The sequence below is a fragment of the Schistocerca serialis genome, chromosome 7 (assembly GCF_023864345.2).
Source record: "Schistocerca serialis cubense isolate TAMUIC-IGC-003099 chromosome 7, iqSchSeri2.2, whole genome shotgun sequence".
Taxonomy (NCBI): domain Eukaryota; kingdom Metazoa; phylum Arthropoda; class Insecta; order Orthoptera; family Acrididae; genus Schistocerca; species Schistocerca serialis.
The window spans coordinates 551018874-551038895 of record NC_064644.1 but is presented as its reverse complement, the minus strand read 5'-3'; the positions used below and the strand labels follow the sequence as shown (position 1 = coordinate 551038895).

The 20022-nt window shown below is 40.7% G+C and overlaps 1 protein-coding gene across 1 annotated transcript in view; it reads right to left on the bottom strand.

Annotated features, from left to right (window-relative positions):
* LOC126413240 (uncharacterized) overlaps window positions 1-19790 on the bottom strand; it is a 29166-nt gene extending 9376 nt beyond the window's left edge. The window contains exon 1 of the mRNA XM_050083140.1: window positions 19610-19790. Within this exon, the coding sequence (XP_049939097.1) occupies window positions 19610-19790 (181 nt within the window). The remainder of the gene's footprint in view (window positions 1-19609) is intronic.
* Window positions 19791-20022: the final 232 nt, after the last annotated feature.

Sequence of the window (20022 nt, the reverse complement as noted above, 5' to 3'; positions counted from 1 at the left end):
TCGTGCAGTTGACGATAACGCCAATGTCAGCGTCAGAGAAGTTGCTGCTGTACAAGGCAACGTTGACCACGTCACTGTATGGACAGTGCTACGGGAGAACCAGTTGTTTCCGTACCGTGTACAGCTTGTGCAGGCACTATCAGCAGCTGATTGGCCTCCACGGGTACACTTCTGCGACTGGTTCATCCAACAATGTGTCAATCCTCATTTCAGTGCAAATGTTGTCTTTACGGATGAGGCTTCATTCCAGCGTTATCAAACTGTAAATTTTCACAATCAACATGTGTCGGCTGGCGAGAATCCGTACGCAAGTGTGCAATCGCGTCATCAACACAGATTTTCTGTGAACGTTTGGGCAGGCATTGTTGGTGATGTCTTGATTGGGCCCCATGTTCTTCCACCTACGCTCAATGGAGCACGTTATCATGATTCCATACGGGATACTCTACCTGTGCTGCTAGAACATGTGGCTTTACAAGTACGACACAACATGTGGTTCATGTACGATGGAGCTCCTGCACATTTCAGTCGAAGTGTTCGTACGCTTCTCAACAACAGATTCGGTGACCGATGGATTGGTAGAGGCAGACCAGTTCCATAGCCTCCACGCTCTCCTGACCTCAACCCTCTTGACTTTCATTTATGGGGGCATTTCAAAGCTCTTGTATACGCAACCCCGATACCAAATGTAGAGACTCTTCATGCTCGTATTGTGGACGGCTGTGATACAACACGCCATTCTCCAGGTCTGCATCAGCGCATCAGGGATTCCGCGCGATGGAGGGTGGATGAACGTATCCTCACTAACGGAAGAGATTTTGACATTTCCTGTAACAAAGTGTTTGAAGTCGAGCTGGTACGTTCTGTTGCTGTGTGTTTCCATTCCATGATTAATGTGATTTGAAGAGAAGTAGTAAAATGAGCTCAAACATGGAAAGTAAGCGTTTCCGGACACATGTCCACATAACATATTTTCTTTCTTTGTGCGTGAGGAATGTTTCCTGAATGTTTGGCCGTACCTTTTTGTAACACCCTTTATATATATAAATAACAACTATTGGAAAACGACTTTCACCGGTATCAATGTAGGGCTGGGGACCATGAATGTACATATTTGGAAACATTCTAAAACGAAAGCATATGTGTTTTTTAACACAAACTTGTTTTTTTTAAATGGACCTCCTATATTTTTTCATCAGCAATCCATAGCGTGACAAAGCACATACACAATGGCGTTGATTGCATCGCAATATTCCCATTACATCCCGAGATATTGAGACGCGAAGTTGACGCTTGAAACACCCGACATGCGCTGCTAGCGCACGTCCTGAGGCTCAGGCGTGAACCCCATGCTGCCCGTAATCGCGATGTGATTGACATGTGTAATCACACCTCCATACTTATCAAGAGGTCCGAAACGAATAATACGGTCTGCTGCCTTCAACTCTCATAAGCACATAATGGTTTCCCTCTTGCACGTTTTACGTATCTACGTACACAATATGAACTAGTACCGATCGGTGTACACCCGTCAGGTTGTCTTATTTATCCTGCACACCCAAAATAAGGTTTATCTAATGCGTTATATGACCCATTGTGCCTGTCGCGCAGGGCCTGGCTCTACCTAGTCAAGTGTCCAACGTAGTTCCCACTACTGCCACAGTTACCACTTCGCCTTGTTTATAGTTTGCGACCCATGCAAACTCCTGTACTCCACCACCCTCCGAGCATCCAACTTGTTGCTTTGGCGTGCAGTACACCGCTTCCCAGTGTAGTCGTGCATCAGAGTAATCTAGTGACGGCATGGAGGTAGTACACATTGTGAATAAACGTTGTGTTGTGGAACTTATACTGTACAATATAATGTACTCACATGAAGATATGGTAGAAATGCTTCTGATCTATGGAGAATGTACGTTGACGGGAAATACGTTATGAGATTGCTTGTTTGTTGATAGTACTGTTAGTGAACATTATGATTATTAAGTTAATATGTCTATTTTCTACCCTACTCTACATAACTCTACTGTACCCTGTTGTAGGTGGACGAAATGCTGTTCAGGCAGAACGACTGTACAGAAGACGATTCCCTGACAAGCCATCGCCTTCGCGCCGGATGTTTGGTCGTCTCACATCTCGTCTACGTGAAACGGGAAGCTTAAATCCAAGACCTCGACATCGTCCTAGAACACGCACGGATGAACGTGCTGAAGTTGCTGTGCTCGCTACCATAGCTGTGAATCCTCAAATCAGCACACGTCAAATTGAAAGTGAAGTTGGTGTGTCGAAATCAAGTGCACAGCGTATTCTTAAACGTCATAAATTTCATCCTTACCATGTTCATTTACACCAGGATCTTCATGGAAATGACTTCCGCAATTGGGTAACATTTTGTCGGTGGGCTCAGCAAAAACTTCTGACTCATCCAAATTTTTTTGCAGATGTTCTCTTTACCGACGAGGCATCATTCTCCAACAAAGGAATTGTCAGTATGAGGAATATGCATTATTGGTCCGCAGACAATCCAAAATGGCTTCGTTAGGTAGAGCATCAACGTCCGTGGAAAGTTAATGGTATCTCCAATAATCCAACACCAAATATTATCGGACCTTTCTTTATAAATGGCATCGAAAATGGCAGACAATACTCCAGATTTATACGTCACAATCTTCCTGTTCTCTTGGACACCGTACCTCTGAACTGGAGAATGGTCATGTGGTATCAGCATGATGGATGCCCTGCACATAACGCCTTACGAGCACGACAACTTCTGAACCGTAAGTTCCCTGGTAGGTGGATTGGACGAGGTGGCCTAGTTAGGTGACCTGCCCGATCTCCGGACCTTACACCGCTGGATTATTTTCTTTGGGGAGCAGTGAAGGATGCTGTTTACCAACATGAACCAACAACACCAGAGGACATGAAGCAATGCATTATTGATTGTACAGCCATCAAAGAGGAAACAGTTGCACGAAGTAGGGCATCCTTCATCTGCAGAGTGACCCTATGTATGCAAGCCAATGGGCATCACTTTGAGCATGAGATGTGCACGCTATGTTTAGTGTGTAGTGCTGACATCCCAGTGGAAGTTTCTACAAAGGGTCATTTTACCCAGTGATGTTAAGAAACATTTGTTTGCAACAATTTGTCATTTAACGCATTAGATAAACATAACATTGATAATTATGTGATAATAAAACTAATTGGTTTAACATGTTTACATTCATCTTCTATGTCCTACCTGAATTTCCCAAATCAAAACATTTTTACCTAAACAACGGTAAAACTTTTAGTCCACTTGCTCGTTTCACTAAAACCATCAACATGAATTTTACTATTACGGTTGAATGATTACTGTAGATCTAGCGCAAGTGACAGTTAAAGTAAAGTTTTAATGTTGAAGGAATTACCTTTTTAGTAACGGATTAACGATAAGCGAAGTTATCTGTGTACCGCAACGTTAGTCACAAAGTTATGTTACTGAACCGCATCACCCCTGGCCTATGGGATAAATACCTGCTGGAATGTAAGACGTTATTGCAGGATGGCAGCAGACCGTATTATTCGTTTCGGACCTCTTGATAAGTATGGAAGTGTGATTACGCATGTCAATCACATCGCGATTTTGGGCAGCATGGGGTTCACGCCTGATCCTCAGGACGTGCGCTAGCAGCGCATGTCGGGTATTTCAAGTGTCAACTTCGCGTCTTAATATCTCGGGATGTAATGGGAATATTGCGATGCAATCAACGCCATTGTGTATGTGCTTTGTCATGCTATGGATTGCTGAATAAAAATATAGGAGGTCCATTTAAAAAACATAAGTTTGTGTTAAACACACATGCTTTCGTTTTAGAAAGTTTCCAAATATGTATATTCATGGGTCCCAGCCCTACATTGATGCCGATGAAAGTCGTTTTCCAATAGCTGTTATTGCTCCAGAGATATTTTGGGTGGACAAGATAACTGGGACACCCTGAGATATATATACACACAAAATTAATTTCTTGTTGATATGAAGCCCTGTTAATTCAATAGCTGATATTTCAAAGTGTTTGTCTTCACTTACCGTATTGAGTTCATGTCTTAATTTGAACTCTGTTCATTTTCTAATATAATTGCATGATCCTCCACCTCTTGAAATACTTCTGCAGTAAGTATTTTCCTTTTCATACAATGATAATATTACATGTTGGATTTCTCTGTCTCTACACCAGTGCTCAGTAATAAAACTACTGTGCAGTTCAAAGATTGGAGCTCAACATCTGATAGTTGTATTTTTGTTATTGATTGCATGTTTTGATGGATGATTGTTAAGTCTGAGAAATGCCCCATATTCCTCTTTCCAATGTTTTTTTTTTTTTGTGACATCTGGTATATGTGATATTTGAGGTATTAAAATCTGTCTTGTGAGTGAGTATTTCAGTATTTCTTAAAGTGCTGGAGATACTCTTTAGGCAGGGGAATCTGTTGTCATAGGTAGGAAAAGTTGGTCTGCTTTAGGATGAATCCAGACAACAGGTAAATGACTTGTGTGGCCCGAGATCCACCCCCTATACATTCATGACTCAGCTGTACCAATCTTCCCTTCCCAGCCCTGTTTAGGTGCAGGCCATGCCTAGTGAAACACCATCTATTGATAGTCCCGACGGGCACCAGAGAAACGTGAACACAGTTGGCTGTCCTCGGAGCCTTCCCTAACTCCACATTGATTCGCCTCAGAGCTCCATCAAGGTGTGGTCGATCATGATGCTGGAACAGCTCAACAAAGTGTATGTTGGTGCCAAGAGTCATGGAAGCTATCTTGTCCAAGTCACCATTATGTCATATGCCCCATCCCTATCCAAATTGTTTCCTGCCCCACCATCACTACATGGTCCTCTTTTGTAAAGTCCTTACATAAAGATCCTAGGTCCTCTATCACATGACTTAGCCCGGCATTTGGGTTGAAGATACTGGTGGCCTGGTACACTGCCCCTAAACTTTCCTGTAAATGAGGGCCTACACCTCGCCCATGTCTACTACCTGGCAGCAGCACTTTGTTCTTCCTAAGACTTTGTACATTCGCAGGCTGCTTGGCCTTGGTTGGAGTGTGTTGCACATTTCTTGCTCCTCGTTCCACCTGAGGCTCTTCTCCACTTAACTCTGTCAGTGGTAGATACCTGTTTTGGTGAAGATGATGATAAAGCTGTCAGATCACGTTCTCTTTCTTCCTATCCTCCTACCAGCTGCCAGTTCCTAACCACCCTTCTCACCCCTATCTCCCTTGATCCTTATGAATTCCTTCCTCGCCTCCTCCAACTGTGCCTGAAGGGCACAGATTTTCCTTTCCTGTTCCTCAATCAAAATGTTCCTACTGCACACTCTGCAGTTCCAGGTGAGAGCCTCTTCTATTCTCCCAACATCCCCCCCCCCCCCAGTAAAAATATTTCCTACAAGATTGGCAACAAATCCCTCTACTCACTACCCTATAACAGCTCCCACATTTCTCACTCATGGTCAGTTTCGAAAGAAAATATGTGCAGCAGTATGTCAAAATATTACACATTAATAATTAATGGCAAGAAAGACTGAAAAAGAAATATTATTTGAATGCACACACTTAACCCTGCATGTCTGTGATCATTTAGAGTGTTTCGATTATGTTACTAATTTGTGTCAAATTAATTTCTCCTGATGTAGATATCTCTTTTTGAACTACCCTCATTTCTCTCACATGATGACTGGAACTAGTGTTGCTAGCAATAATGCTGATTCGAGATGGAAAAAAACGAAATACTATAAATGTTTGTATTACTCACAATAATGAAACTTACCCTCACAGACTGTTCACAAAAAATATGCTCCAGATAATGAATAACTCATAAAAGTCATGTATATACCAAACAGAAACAAATAAAATCTTCACGACAACGAACTCAGTCTACACAATTACTTTTCAGAAAAATCACGAAAATGCTATGCCAGTAACCCAAAAATTTCTCTCACAACTCGTAAAAATACAAATGATAAAACAAAAAGAAAATGTGCAACATTCTTAAACTAATATTAGCCAGCAAAACAGCTTTGTACAATGCAACATTGTAGCTTCACTATTGAAATAGTGCAGTCATCTGACTATGGAAATCACAGAAAGTTCCTAAAACCTGGCATCCCAGACTAAGTGTATATTTATTAGGAAGAATGTTTCTTGTTGTTGTAAACTGAACTGAACTGTTTCCTAGTCGTAAACATCTGTGTGTGTGTGTGTGTGTGTGTGTGTGTGTGTGTGTGTGTGTGTGTGTGTGTGTGTGTGTGTGTTGTAATCCTGAACAATGCAAGTGGTGTAATTACGAAAACACTATCTGATAGAAAGAATCACCGAAGTATCCGAAACTGTATAGATGTATTTTAATATTATCTTTTACCAAAATAATGAGAAAACAAAAAACTGTAAATTAGGGACACTGTAGCACTGTTCACTACACCACACAATACAAAATTTCATAGTATAAAGTTTCGTGTCTTGGGACGTGACACAAACAGAACAAAACTTCCACATAAAATTGCAAATCGAATGTTGAAAGAATAAGTCAAAACCGCTTTTATTAAAATCTCCTATAACAATGTATAAACAAACTGACTAAATGAAATTCCAAACACTAAATGATGCCCTCAGGAATGCATATTGATTAGCAAGAATATGGCTGTCAGCATAAGATAAGAAATGTGAACTGATCTTCACCTAAACCGAACCTAATATTAATATTGAAATGTACTGCTTAACTGTGAATGATCTTATTGTCCTGACTGTAATTTAAAACTGGCCCTAACAAATTTTTGTGGCTTATCTGTGGCAACAAGAGCTTGGTACTGCTCGAAATGGCTGAAAATTAAAAAACAGCACAGTAGTAATCCAGCTAAACGAGAGAAATCCTCGAGCAGTGCAATGTAAGGACATGCAACTACTCTAAGCAGATCATAATTCAGCTTTAACAACTGTGTTCCGAAAAGTGCACTGTGGTGATACACAGCTGAAATACAAATTTTCATGAGAAGACTGTGGAGGGTATTGCATTTGCTAAGTGGTGTAGAAGAGAACAGCGTTCAAATCCTACATTGAAACTTTGATTGTAGTCATCTTTGCAAAATCCACCCTTTTATATATAAAAAAATACGATTCTGCCATGAAATTAGTCAATGGAATGGTATATGGGTGATAAATCTACAACTTCTGAGTGAAAGCCATTTGAACAGATAACTTTGGTCAGCTACTTCGATTCTCCAGATGTGATCAAACAAGGCCCCCTGAAGAAAAATCCGACTGAAACTTTGAAAAATTTCAGGTAATGTTGTCACTGCATTCTTTGTCTGCATGTAACTTATGATTTGGTAAAGTTTAATTTGAGAATTGTGTTTCTTTTTAAATACATCATATTTGCAGAATGCAGCATCCTGTGCATTTGTATCTCTGTAGTCTATCAGCAGTTTTCAAACTGCTCGTTAGTATGGGCAAATGCTGACTCACTCACTTCTGAGAGGATGCTACTGGCAATGGCAATGCTACTGACCACTGAAGATCACATTCCTTGCAGTCAGAATGTCTGTGGCATAACATATTGACTAATGAAGGTTTTTGTTTGATTCTAATCTAATCATCTCTGTGCACTGGATATTTTTCAGTTTTCGTTTCATAGACCAAAAATGAGGTGATCCTCTTGGATGTGGAACATGTATTCATATGTTCTACGTTTTTTATATTATACTTTCTAATAATACTCACTTCCCTGATCATATAAGAAGATTATTGTAATGTATTCACATATCTTGACAAACTCGAACTGCTAATATGTACAGAATTAAAACACTGTAAGAATGGAACATAGTTATGCACTTTTAATAAATTTTTCATATTTAAAACTGAAATCCAACAGTCAAGAAAAGGTGTTTGACTGCACTTGGTCACAAGACATTTTTATTTAAGTTTAAGTAAAATTATATTCATAGGGACTGTTAGACTAGCTTGTCTAAGAGTCCTGTTAAGATGTTTAAACAGAGTCTGAACGACTTTTTGTTAGACAAATCCTTGTACTCTATAGATAAACTGTGCTTTATTTGTAACCAGGTTTTTAATGGTTGCTGGCAATGTATTGAAAATGTGTGTTCCTGAATATTGGACCCCTTTTTGGACCAAGGTAAGTGATTTTGGATTTTTATGTAGATTGATCTTATTCCTAGTACTGATACTATGTTACCAACCAACAGCTGAATACAGAGACATATTATTTGCAACAAATTTCCTTTTCCCTTTATATGATATTCTTGACTTTGCACACACTTCTGCACTCTAAATACTTGTGCTTCGTTTGATGAGTTACCCCAGAATACGATCCTAGGAAGGAGCTTACGAGCACTCAACGCCAAAGTTATCAGTGCAATATATAAGATCCCATATGACATAAATATAAAACGAACATGCATACTTTCTTATTTCGTTCTATTATATCTCCTACATCTGAGAGTATTTGCACTGCAGATATACACTTGTTTAGATGTTTCAGCAGTTCTGTGGTATGCCCTTCCCTACTGAATTTATTATCGAGTTGTAATCCACAAAATTTAACCCTGTCAACCTCCTCAGTCTACATGTCTCCATGTGTTATAGACATGCTGGAAAGAACCCTCTTACACGTTCTCAACTGCATGTAATGGGACTTTTCAGAGTTCAGTGACAGTGGATTAGCTTTAAACCATTTATTAATGGTTGCCAATAAATTTTCACCAAGGTTAATAATCTGTACTTGACTTGCTATTTATTGCAATGTTTGTATCATCTGGAAACAAAACAAACTTAGCATCTGGTAATGTAACAGATGAGAGGTCAGTAATGTATACAAGAAAAATCAACAGACCCAAGATTCAACACTGAGGAACAGCTCTATGTAATTAATTCCCAATCAGATGAATACTGCTTACTCCATATGTATTTCACAATGGCAGTCACCTTTTCTGTCCTGTTAGTTATGTAAGACTTGAACCATTTTGCAGCACTGCCAGTGACACCATTAGTTAAGAGAACACAGTGATTCATCGAAGTCTGTTGATAGATCACAGAAAATGACACTAGCCTCTGTACTTACTTTATTAGATAACGAATTATTCTCACTGTACATGAAAATAGCTTTCTCTGTATCAGTATTTTCACAGACCCAAAATGTGACTTGGAAAATATATTATTTGCTGTGAGATGCCTAAGAATACTCTTGAACACAGCCTTTCCAAATATTAAAAAAAAAAAACAGCGAAAAAAATGAAGTATGACATATAGAATGAAAATAGAGTTCACACTGAATGCCAAAAATAATCTAGAAACCTTACTACTCCCACACAGAATTATGATTAATGCAGGACCTAGCAATTAAACAATAAAAGAAAATTAGACCATTTGCTATGTATTTGGAATTTTTTTTATTCACACTTTAATACCTTTCTTATCAAAGCGTCTGTCAATGGCAAAAAATATGCACCAAGATACTCTATAGACACATGTTTAGTAGAAAGATGTACTGTCATTATTAGGTTTTAGGCTCTACCTCATATAATTTTCCTAGACATTGCGCTCTTCTTCAAGAAGTCTATGATGGTTGTGGATTCTAAGCTTCTACATTTATACAGTTATTTAACAATTACATTTTAAGCTATCCAGTGAATAGTTTTTCACGATAACCAGTGCAGTTTCCTTTGTCTGCAGATTGGGAAGAAGAAAAGGAGCCGAGTGGAACTTGAAATAAGAAGTAAAATTCCACTCAGCTGGGAGTGTATCGTGTGTCGCTGGGGTATATCAACAAAAGAGCTCTTGAATCTCTATGCCAGACTCTATAGTCTTTACTTGCTCTAGGTTAGCAACTCTTCTGTTTACTAAGATTTTATTTGCTCTACCCTCACTGTTTTGAAATAATGTATGATTCTCAATTTAATAAACAGAAGCTGTTGCTGTTGTTAAACATAATAACCCGCTATCATCCCTGTACACCAAAGTCTACTCTCAAACTTTCTGTTACCCTCTATCACTAGTTCCACACATACATTTTCACAATATACATCATGCAATAAGAAAAAATTGAATTGTAACGACCAACCATGGTTCGTATACCTACAATCAGCATATTTTTCAGAATTGTTACATAGTTTACCACATTAGTGATTAGCTTAAATATTTCCACACTATTTTTAAACAGTCCTTTATTATTTACTGTTTGATTATCAGAACGGCGCTCAAGAAATTGTGCTCCACATTTTAATTCACAGATCACTGAATCTAGCTGAATCAGTAGTTCAAATGGTATCACAATACTGGGATTCACAAAGATCACTTACTCTTCTGTTTCTTGTACATGTATTACATCCATGAAAGTTTGTTCAACTACTGTGTCTCTATCTGCAGGTATAGAGAGTGGCCTAACTGATACTACTAGTATGTTTTGTAGTTGCTGTACTATTAGTGTCAGTCTCCAACTCCATATACAACGCTTGACAAATTTATAATCTGTAGTTTCTGTTATGTATTAGATTTCATCTTGTATTATGTTTGTTTCTTCATTACTTATTTCATTATGCCCTTCGTTTCGAATTGCCGTTGCATTAAGGGGAGCCAGAGGTGCCTATGCTGCCCATGTTAAAATCACTAAGTTTGAGGAACATTTATGAATAAACTATATGTAAAAAAAATTCAAATTTTTCGATTTGGTAGAGTGGTTTAGTATTGCAGTTACGACAGAGGGATTTTGGAGTATCTTTTCTAGTTTCCTTCCAATTATTTTTTTTATTAATGACCCAAATTTTTGCAAATAATTGCTTTATAATTAAACTGAAATGAAACTACTGAACATATTGCCAAATGGCTGTGTTACAATGTAAGTTTGATAGCCATTTCCTGTAAATTAGAATTTTTCGAATATAAGGAACATTTTCTCAAAATCCACTCAAGCTAGAGAGATGAAATTTTTACACAGCACTCCTAGTGGTCAAAGTTCCTCAATACATTCCTGCACTATAGGATGGATTATCAGGGTCTTCTTCTTCATCCTCCAGAAGCTTCCTCTTCTGTCTTCTTTTCTGGCCTGTTGTTCCATCATACTTCATATGCCTTTCTCTTCTTTCTGCTCCTCTTATCCTTTCTCTGTCAATATTTCTTAGTGCTCGTGCAGTGTTCACCACAGCTGTAAATCCTAATGCCTTCAGAACTTCACACTTCACACTGTTCCCTTGGTTGTAGGTTGCTATTGCATCATAAATGCCAAAGTGCAGTGTTTTTATGCTTACAATCACCCTTTTAGGAATCACTTTCCAAATCAAATTATTTACGCTCTCATTAGGATTCTGCGTCTTTCCGTGTAGACATTTGTGTAACAATTCTGGCTGTGCTAAGTCATGAAAAATTGGTTTTATTGCATTTATCACAGCTGCTGGCAAACCATGTTTGTGATCATAGTCCTTTTTTGCATTATATTTGCACAGGAATCTTTTGGGCACAGGCTGTGTTAGGGTATTCATTGGAAGAGGCAGTATGAAGGAACAATGCCCACACTGCTTTTCGCATGTCACTAACATTACTAGTATTTTGCCTTATAGCATACCCATAGTATCTCTGTAGACGTTCAATCACGTCATCAGTAAGCCTGCCTCTCCCTCCTATTGTCTTTCCATCACTGAGCTTACTTGAACCCAAAGTTTTGTTTGAGCTTTCGAAGCCGTGCACCCATACGCTTTTGCACATGCCCAATGCATTCCAACTTTTCAACTACAAATTCATTTCCATATGGTTTCAGTTCCTCTATAGTCTTAAAACCTTTGGAGTCACCATCCCCAAGGTAGTGTTTGCTAGAAGATGTCACAGGGCTGTGACCGGCCATGTGTTGGGTAGCAGAAGAACGCACTGTTTCAGTAATTGTAGTATCGCAACTTGGTATTAGTGTTAATTTTCTTTTCCCTATGTTCTTCCTCTTCTTGTATACACGGTTACTAAAACGTGGCATCTTAACCAGAACAACGCTTTACACAAGAAGTATAATACTACCAACAACAGGTGCAACACTGAACTAATTCGAAACGGTAAACAGCAAAGAGACGATGTTCCGCGCTCTTAGCGCTTCATTTGTCACAGAAAACAATGTAGCCAACCCTTGCACACTCGCTGTATGCGTAACATAAGGCGCTGTATGCGTAACAGGCCGAGAAAATCCCAAGCAGTTTGCCAGGAAGTCACGAGAGGGTGTTAGATGCATTCAGCGGCTGCCCATTTCTTCTGCAGGCGTGGGGGAAAATGATTTATTGTTCTACTCGCCCTAGAAGTGGAGTTACCAAAGTTTACATTAAAGAGGAATATTCCAATTAATTTTCGGTAGCAAAAAAAATCGTGATTTTTTTTTTTTTTTTTTTTTTTTTTTTGGATTTGACCACCTCCGACTCCCCTTAACACTTTCCCTTACTGACTGACTGAGTGGTTACTAACTGGTTTACCGTTATTACCTGACAACTACTATGTGCTCTCATTATTTACTACATTCTGGCTCGCCACTGTATCAACAATTTAACTTTCCTGGAGTTCATGAGAGACAAGGCTATCGTCAGCGGACCTATCACACTTCTCTGGAGCACTTCTAACACAGGGTGTTTCAAAAAGAATAATAAATAAAGTTTATACGTATTTCGAATGCATATAAGACATACAAATGTGATACTTTATACACATATTTACGAACCTCTAAAGCTCACATTACAGATTTTCAATATGCCCTCCAACAGCGACACGAACTATATCACATCGATACTTAAATTCCCCCATACTCGCCCAAACATGTCCTTCGTCACTAATGTTATGGCTGTACAGATCCGGTTCTTCAACTCTTCCAGGTTCTGTGGGAGTGCTGGTTCATAAACAGTGTCTTTAACGAAACCTCACAGGAAGAAGTCAGATGGTGTCAAATCCGATGACTGTGGAGCGCAGCTGAGACATGCTACGTCGCCAGCTCCTTGACGACCAATCCAACAGTTCATTGGAGTGTCATTCAGATATTCACGCACTTGGCGACTCCAGTGACGGGGTGCCCCGTCTTGTTGAAAATGAAGTTGTCTTCGTGCAGCCTTGGAAACAACCATTTTTGCAACATACTGCTGACCATTAACCGTGTTTCCATCAAAGGAGAATGGGCTGTAAACAGATGATTTGGATATCGCACAAAACACGTTGACTTTGGGCGAATCTCGTACATGTTCAATGGCTGCATGTGGGTTCTGTAGGCCCCTAATTCGAACGTTGTGTTCAGCGATGAAGCGACTTTCCATGTTTGTGTTTGTTTATCTGACCACTATGTGCTGTGCGAAAATGTCATTGTCAGTAGCATCAAGAATCTCGTTACAAAATGCCACACATTTGCGTTTGTCATCAGGACGCAGAGCTTGTAACAATTGTTACTTGTATGGCTTTGTAATCAACCGACGTCTCAAAAAAGGCAAAATTGTTGTCGTAGGCAGTTGTAACTCCAAACTGGCTCGACAAGTTGATTTGGAAGGACTACGTTGGAAAGCAAATGAATTTGTGCAACTTTTTCTTCAGGAACACAAGGGCGGCCAGGACTTTCTCCTTTACATACACATCATGTACCTAGAAACTGTCGCCGGCCGCGGTGGTCTAGCGGTTCTAGGCGCTCAGTCCGGGACCGCGCGACTGCTACGGTCGCAGGTTCGAATCCTGCCTCGGGCATGGATGTGTGTGATGTCCTTAGGTTACTTAGGTTTAAGTAGTTCTAAGTTCTAGGGGACTAATGACCACAGATGTTAAGTCCCATAGTGCTCAGAGCCATAGAAACTGTCGATACCATCTGCGAATATTCTACCCGTTTGGAGGATCAATTTGGTACCTCAACCTGAAAAGTTTTTGCGCTATAATCGCGGAATTGCTATTAGTAGCAGAAGTCATTTTCTGCTCTCGAGTTTGCGAAGTAGCCATTTTAAATATCTGACAGTTACCAAGCAAAACAGAAGACAACTGACATCTAGCTTCTATTAATATAAACTAGACTATGTATTCGGTTCTCCAGTAGCCGAGCCGAGGCGCAGCGATCGGTAGTTTTGACAATACGCATATTCTTTTTGAAACACCCTGTATTTTCTATCTACACAAATGATCTGCAGGTTCCTGCTCACTCTTGAGCTGTGGCGTATGGGAATTTCTCGTCGTTGAATGACTGAAATTTTGTCCATGTCATCTTGGATCCCCCTGCAAGCTATTATTGTGCAGTCCTAAATCATCGACTCCAACATCGATTACCGCAGCGCCACGAAACGGCATCAAGATGGCGCTGACCCGCACGCCAAAGGAAAGAATGGACAGCGCCACAACTCCAGGAAGGCAGAATTCAGCGCCCCCTGTCAGCGCTGACCTAACCACCCGCCCATCGCTGGCTGGGCCAAGTTCGGTCTCAGACTTCTACAGCATCATACTGAGTAATAGGAAGATGATACATAGCCTGTATTCTGTGAGCAGTAATAGTGTGTAAAAGTATGTGCTCCCTCTGTCTCCTACGTGCAATTAAAGCCACTTCACAGCGAGAAGCTATGTTTCTTTCCTCTATGTTGTTGTTGTTGTTGTTGTTGTTGTTGTTGTTGTTGTATTCAGTCCTGAGACTAGTTTGATGCAGCTCTCCATGCTAATCTATCCTGTGCAAGCTCCATCATCTCCCAGTACCTACTGCAACCTACATCCTTCTGAATCTGCTGAGTGTATTCATCTCTTGGTCTCCCTCTACGATTTTTACCCTCCACGCTGCCCTCCAATGCAAAATTGGTGATCCTTTGATGCCTCGGAACATGTCCTACCAACCGATCCCTTCTTCTGGTCAAGTTGTGCCACAAACTTCTCTTCTCCCCAATCCTACTCAATACCTTCTTATTAGTTATGTGATCTACCCATCTAATCTTCAGCATTCTTCAGTAGCACCACGTATCGAAAGCTTCTATTCTCTTCTTGTGAAAACTATTTATCGTCCATGATTCACTTCCATACATAGCTACACTCCATACAAATACTTTCAAAAATGACTTCCTGACACTTAAATTTGTTAACATTGAGTACAGATTTCTCTTCTTCAGAAACGCTTTCCTTGCCATTGACCAGTCTACATTTTATATACTCTCTACTTCGACCATCATCAGTTATTTTGCTCCCCAAATAGCAAAACTCCTTTACTGCTTTAAGTGTCTCATTTCCTAATGTAATTCCCTCAGCATCACCCGACTTAATTCGACTACATTCCGTTATCCTCATTTTGCTTTTATTGATGTTCATCTTACATCCTCCTTTCAGGACACTATCCATTCCGTTCAACTGCTCTTCCAAGTCCTTTGCTGTCTCTGAGGGTCGCCGATGACATTGTAATTCTGTCAAAGTTTTTATTTCTTCTCCCTGGATTTTAATACCAACTCCAAATTTTTCTTTTGTTTCATTTACTGCTTGCTCAATATACAGATTGAATAACATCGGGGAGAGGCTACAACCCTGTCTCACTCCCTTCCCAACCACTGCTTCCCTTTCATGCCCCTCGACTCTTATAACTGCCATCTGGTTTATGTACAAATTGTAAATAGCCTCTCGCTCCCTGTATTTTACCCCTACCACATTTAGAATTTGAAAGAGAGAATTCCAGTCAACATTGTCAAAAGCTTTTTCTAAGACTACAAATGCTATAGAAATGACAAATTCTATTAATTTGAAAGTGCATGTACAGATCGTTTTGGATTTCTACCATCAGCCATCGCAACTTCTCTCCTTTCTTGTTTGTGTCTGTGCTGACTCTGACTGTAGCCAACAGAACAGGTATGATGAGACCATGTAGCTCACGTATATGCATGTTAGTAGGAGATACAAATCCATAAAGTTCTAATACAGCAGTAGTAGCGTCCTGTTTGACAGTCACACCGTTTATTTACGCATAAAGTTGTAAAGATATATGAAATGGAATAAGCATGTAAGGATTATAATAGCGAAGGCAAATGACCAACTTCGGCTTATTTGGGAGAACTGTAGGGCAGTGTGGTTCATCTGTAAAAGAGACTGCGAAAGAATGGGCACACTAGTGTCCTATATGTGCAGTCGAGTGACTGGTATCATCATGAGGTCGGGTTGAAGGAAGACGTCGAAGTAATTCAGTGGTGGGCTGCTAGATTTGTTATCAACAGGTTCAAACAACATGCGGGTATTATGGACATGCTGTGGAAACTCAGACGGGAACGTTTAGAGGCGAGGCAACGTTCTTTTCAAGGAGCGCTAATGAGAAAATTTAAAGAACTAACTGCGGAACGATTCCACTGCCGCGTATGGAGGCATATAGACAGTCGTTTTTTCCCTCGCAGTATTTGGGAATGGATCAGGAAAGGAAATGACTAGTAGTAGTACAAAGCACCCACCACCGCGCACCGTACGTTGGATACTAAGGTTGGAGGGTTGATTTGGGGAGAGGGGCCAAACAGCGAGGTCAACGGCCCCATCGGATTAGGGATGATGGGGAAGGAAGTCGGCTGTGCCCTTTCAGAGGAACCATCCCAGCATTTGCCTGATACGATTCAGGGAAATCACAGAAAACCTAGCGAAGTGGCACACTGGACTCGCATTCGGGAGGACGACGGTTTGGCCTGCTTAGTATGCGTGTAGGAGTGTTAGGCAGTAAATATAGATAAATTAGAAAACAATCATATGGTGATTCATGAGGAATGTCACGTAGTTTGCGAGGTGATTCTACAAACCGTAAAACTTCTATGAACAGGTGTAAGATTGTCGACCGTTACAGAACTGGAGTGAATGAATATGAAGACAAGCGTGAATATTACTTACAGTAATGCTGTGTAGGCGCCGTGGTGGACAGAATGATGGTGGGACAGGTGAGTGATCCAGCATACGAGAGAAGTGGAGTTTCTACAACAGATGGCAGCACTGTGACAGCGCACAGAGGCAACAGCTGCAAGCGCAGGCAGTGTGCAATCGTGGGCTGCATTAGTGAGCAGCTGTGAGACTGTGTCAATGAACATCAGTCGGCATGCACACTAAGGACAAGCTCATTTAAAAACGACAAAGTGCCAGATACGTTCACCCATGCAGAATACGCACACATGTTGTTTGTGTATGGGTACTGTAATGGCAGTGCCCTTGCAGCTGTGAGAGAATACCAGACCCATTTCCGTGGTCGCCGAACCCTTGTGCCAAGGTGCTTTCCAGGGGTTTTCGAACGTTAAGTATACACGTCAACATCAGAACGTGAGACCATCTAGTCAATTGAGGAAAGTGAAGACATTACTGCAATGGTACAACGGAGTCCGACCGCCAGTGTACAGTGCATTAGCTGTCAGCTTGATATTCCACAGACGGAAGTGTGGCGTACGTTACATGGGCTGCACATGGAATGAGTGCAGGTTCTCAGAATGTAACATTAGCGTTCAGATGACTTAGTAACCAGACATCAATTTTGTGAAAGATTGGAGGTACACAGAGGCGTTGTGCAATACACTTTATTTATAGATGCCTCTACATTTATGCACAGTGATATCACGAACACCAGCAACTATCATACATGGACGATCGAGAACCCAAATGGCATAGGGAAACAAAGTTCAAACTTAGGTTCTCAGTGTGGTTCTCTGGTGTGATTTTATTGATGACCTGGTGATAGGGCCTGTGTTCCTGACAAATCTCGTGACAGTAGCAGCGCGGGCACATTTCGTAATAGAAAACCAATCTGTACTTGTGGAAGACGTGATATTAGGGCAACTGCGGGAAAAGTACCTGCAACATGATGTCTGGTACAGTGAATCGGTGAGCCAAGTATCCCAGTATATGAGTAACGCATTTCCTCGAAGTTACATTGGCCATGGTGCACCCATTAACTGGCCAGCCACATCACCTGACCTACACTATTAGACCCCTTTCTATGGGACTGGTTAAAGGGGGATATGTGCACTATGAAGTGTGTGTGTGTGTGTGTGTGTGTGTGGTGGTCTAAGGGACCAAACTACTGAGGTCATCGGTCCCTAGACTTACAGACTACTTAAACCAACACACACACACACACACACACACACACACACACACACACACACACACACGCGCCCGAGAGAGGACTCGAACCACCGTCGGGAGGGGCCGTGCAATCCGTGACATGGCGCTTCTAACCGCGCGGCTACTACGCGCGGCATACGTTGTGAAGGTGGATACACATGAAAAAGTTGTCGCCTGCATCACCGACACTAATGCGAGCACCAAAGCTCGCCGAGATGATGTTCGTGTGCAACACAATACACTCTCCAACGCGTTGACAGGTGCACTGAGATGGGTGAGGAACTTTTTGGACACCTCCTGCAAAAAGGATCAGTCATGCGTCCCACTATTATTCCGTCCACCGCAGTGCCTACACAGAATTTCGGTAAGTAATCTTCGCGTTCGTCTTCATAATCATTCATGGATGTGTGTAGTCTTCAACATGCTTCAGTTCCGTAACGATCGCAGATCGTACACATGCTCATAGGACCTTTTCGATTTATTTCCACATGTATAATCACGTTACATATTATATGACATTCCTCCTGCATTACCTTGTATATTCGGAATTTCCTGAGCTTTGATGGTCACTACAGATTGTTTCACTACCCCAAAAACTATTGCTGTTCCCTAGCATCACTAAAATCAATAATAGCTCCTATCATATCTCTGTTCCCCTTGATACGCCCATCTCGATTACCACTGTCCTCATTAATTAGACGAAAGGATGTAATAAGGAGAATAGTAAATAACAATATTCTTTTCCTGCCTACTAATAACATTTTATTCCTGTTTTCTATGTCTCTTACTTCGATTTCGTTTACTTTACTTTATCCGCCATATACCATTAACTTCCCACTCATTCGTTGTATTAAATCTCTTATTCAATTCATCGTGGATCAGTTTCGTTTTGCAAAAAATAAATAAATAAATAAAATAAAATGGTTCAAATGGCTCTGAGCACCATGGGACTTAACATCTGAGGTCATCAGTCCCCTAGACTTATAACTATTTAAACCTAAGGACGTCACACACATCCATGCCCAAGGCAGAATTCGAACCTGCGACCGTAGCAGGAGCGCGGTTCCGGACTGAAGCGCCTAGAACCGCTCGGCCTTCGTTTTGCAATTAATCTCTTTATATGATAGGGCTGTTCCAGTAATTTCCTTACTCAACACACTAAGCCAGCGCCTCTAGCTGGTGATGTCTTTCATTAACCTATCTTCTGATCCTCACGTCATTCCTCTTACTTCTAACATTATTTCAGCTGTAGTTAACTTCATATAGGTAACTCAACTCTTCACTTACCTTGATTCACCACTACATTTCAAAACACTTTGCACAGGCTGAATCTCATTGCTAATTCTGAAAAAACATATCAGACAATTGTGCCACCCTTGTTGTCAGTTCCTCTAATCAGTATATGAGCACAGTTACGAAACAGTAGTCTTCATTCCTTATTGTTTCATATGTGAAATCTGAACAGTATCCATGTGTTAAAGCCCGGACTAATTTATTTACCTGAAACTTGAAATCTTCACGTACCTTTTTTACCAATCTCCTCTGGCAAGTCATTAACATTAACAAAAAGTGCACCTCTAACCTTTTTGTTATTCACTTCTTGAGTATTAGCTTTACTCTCTCCAAATTTCTTAAAATTCCCCTCCCAGCTTTTAACAACATTCCCTTCCTGCTTTTTACTATCTTCTTGAGTGATCACCTGCATAGTTTCCCCTCCAGTTTCTTGGACATTACATAAGGGTACAAGTTGTGTCACTTTTGCATTAACGTCATAGAAGTAAGACCTGAATCTTGAACCACTGAACTAGTGTTGTGAGAAGTCGCACATCTACAGAATTATTTTCAAATATGGCATCTACTACTGCATTCTCATGCTCATCTCTAAGTTCTGGAAAGTGGCTGTTCCGATCCTGTCTGTTTATAATTGTCATGCCTGC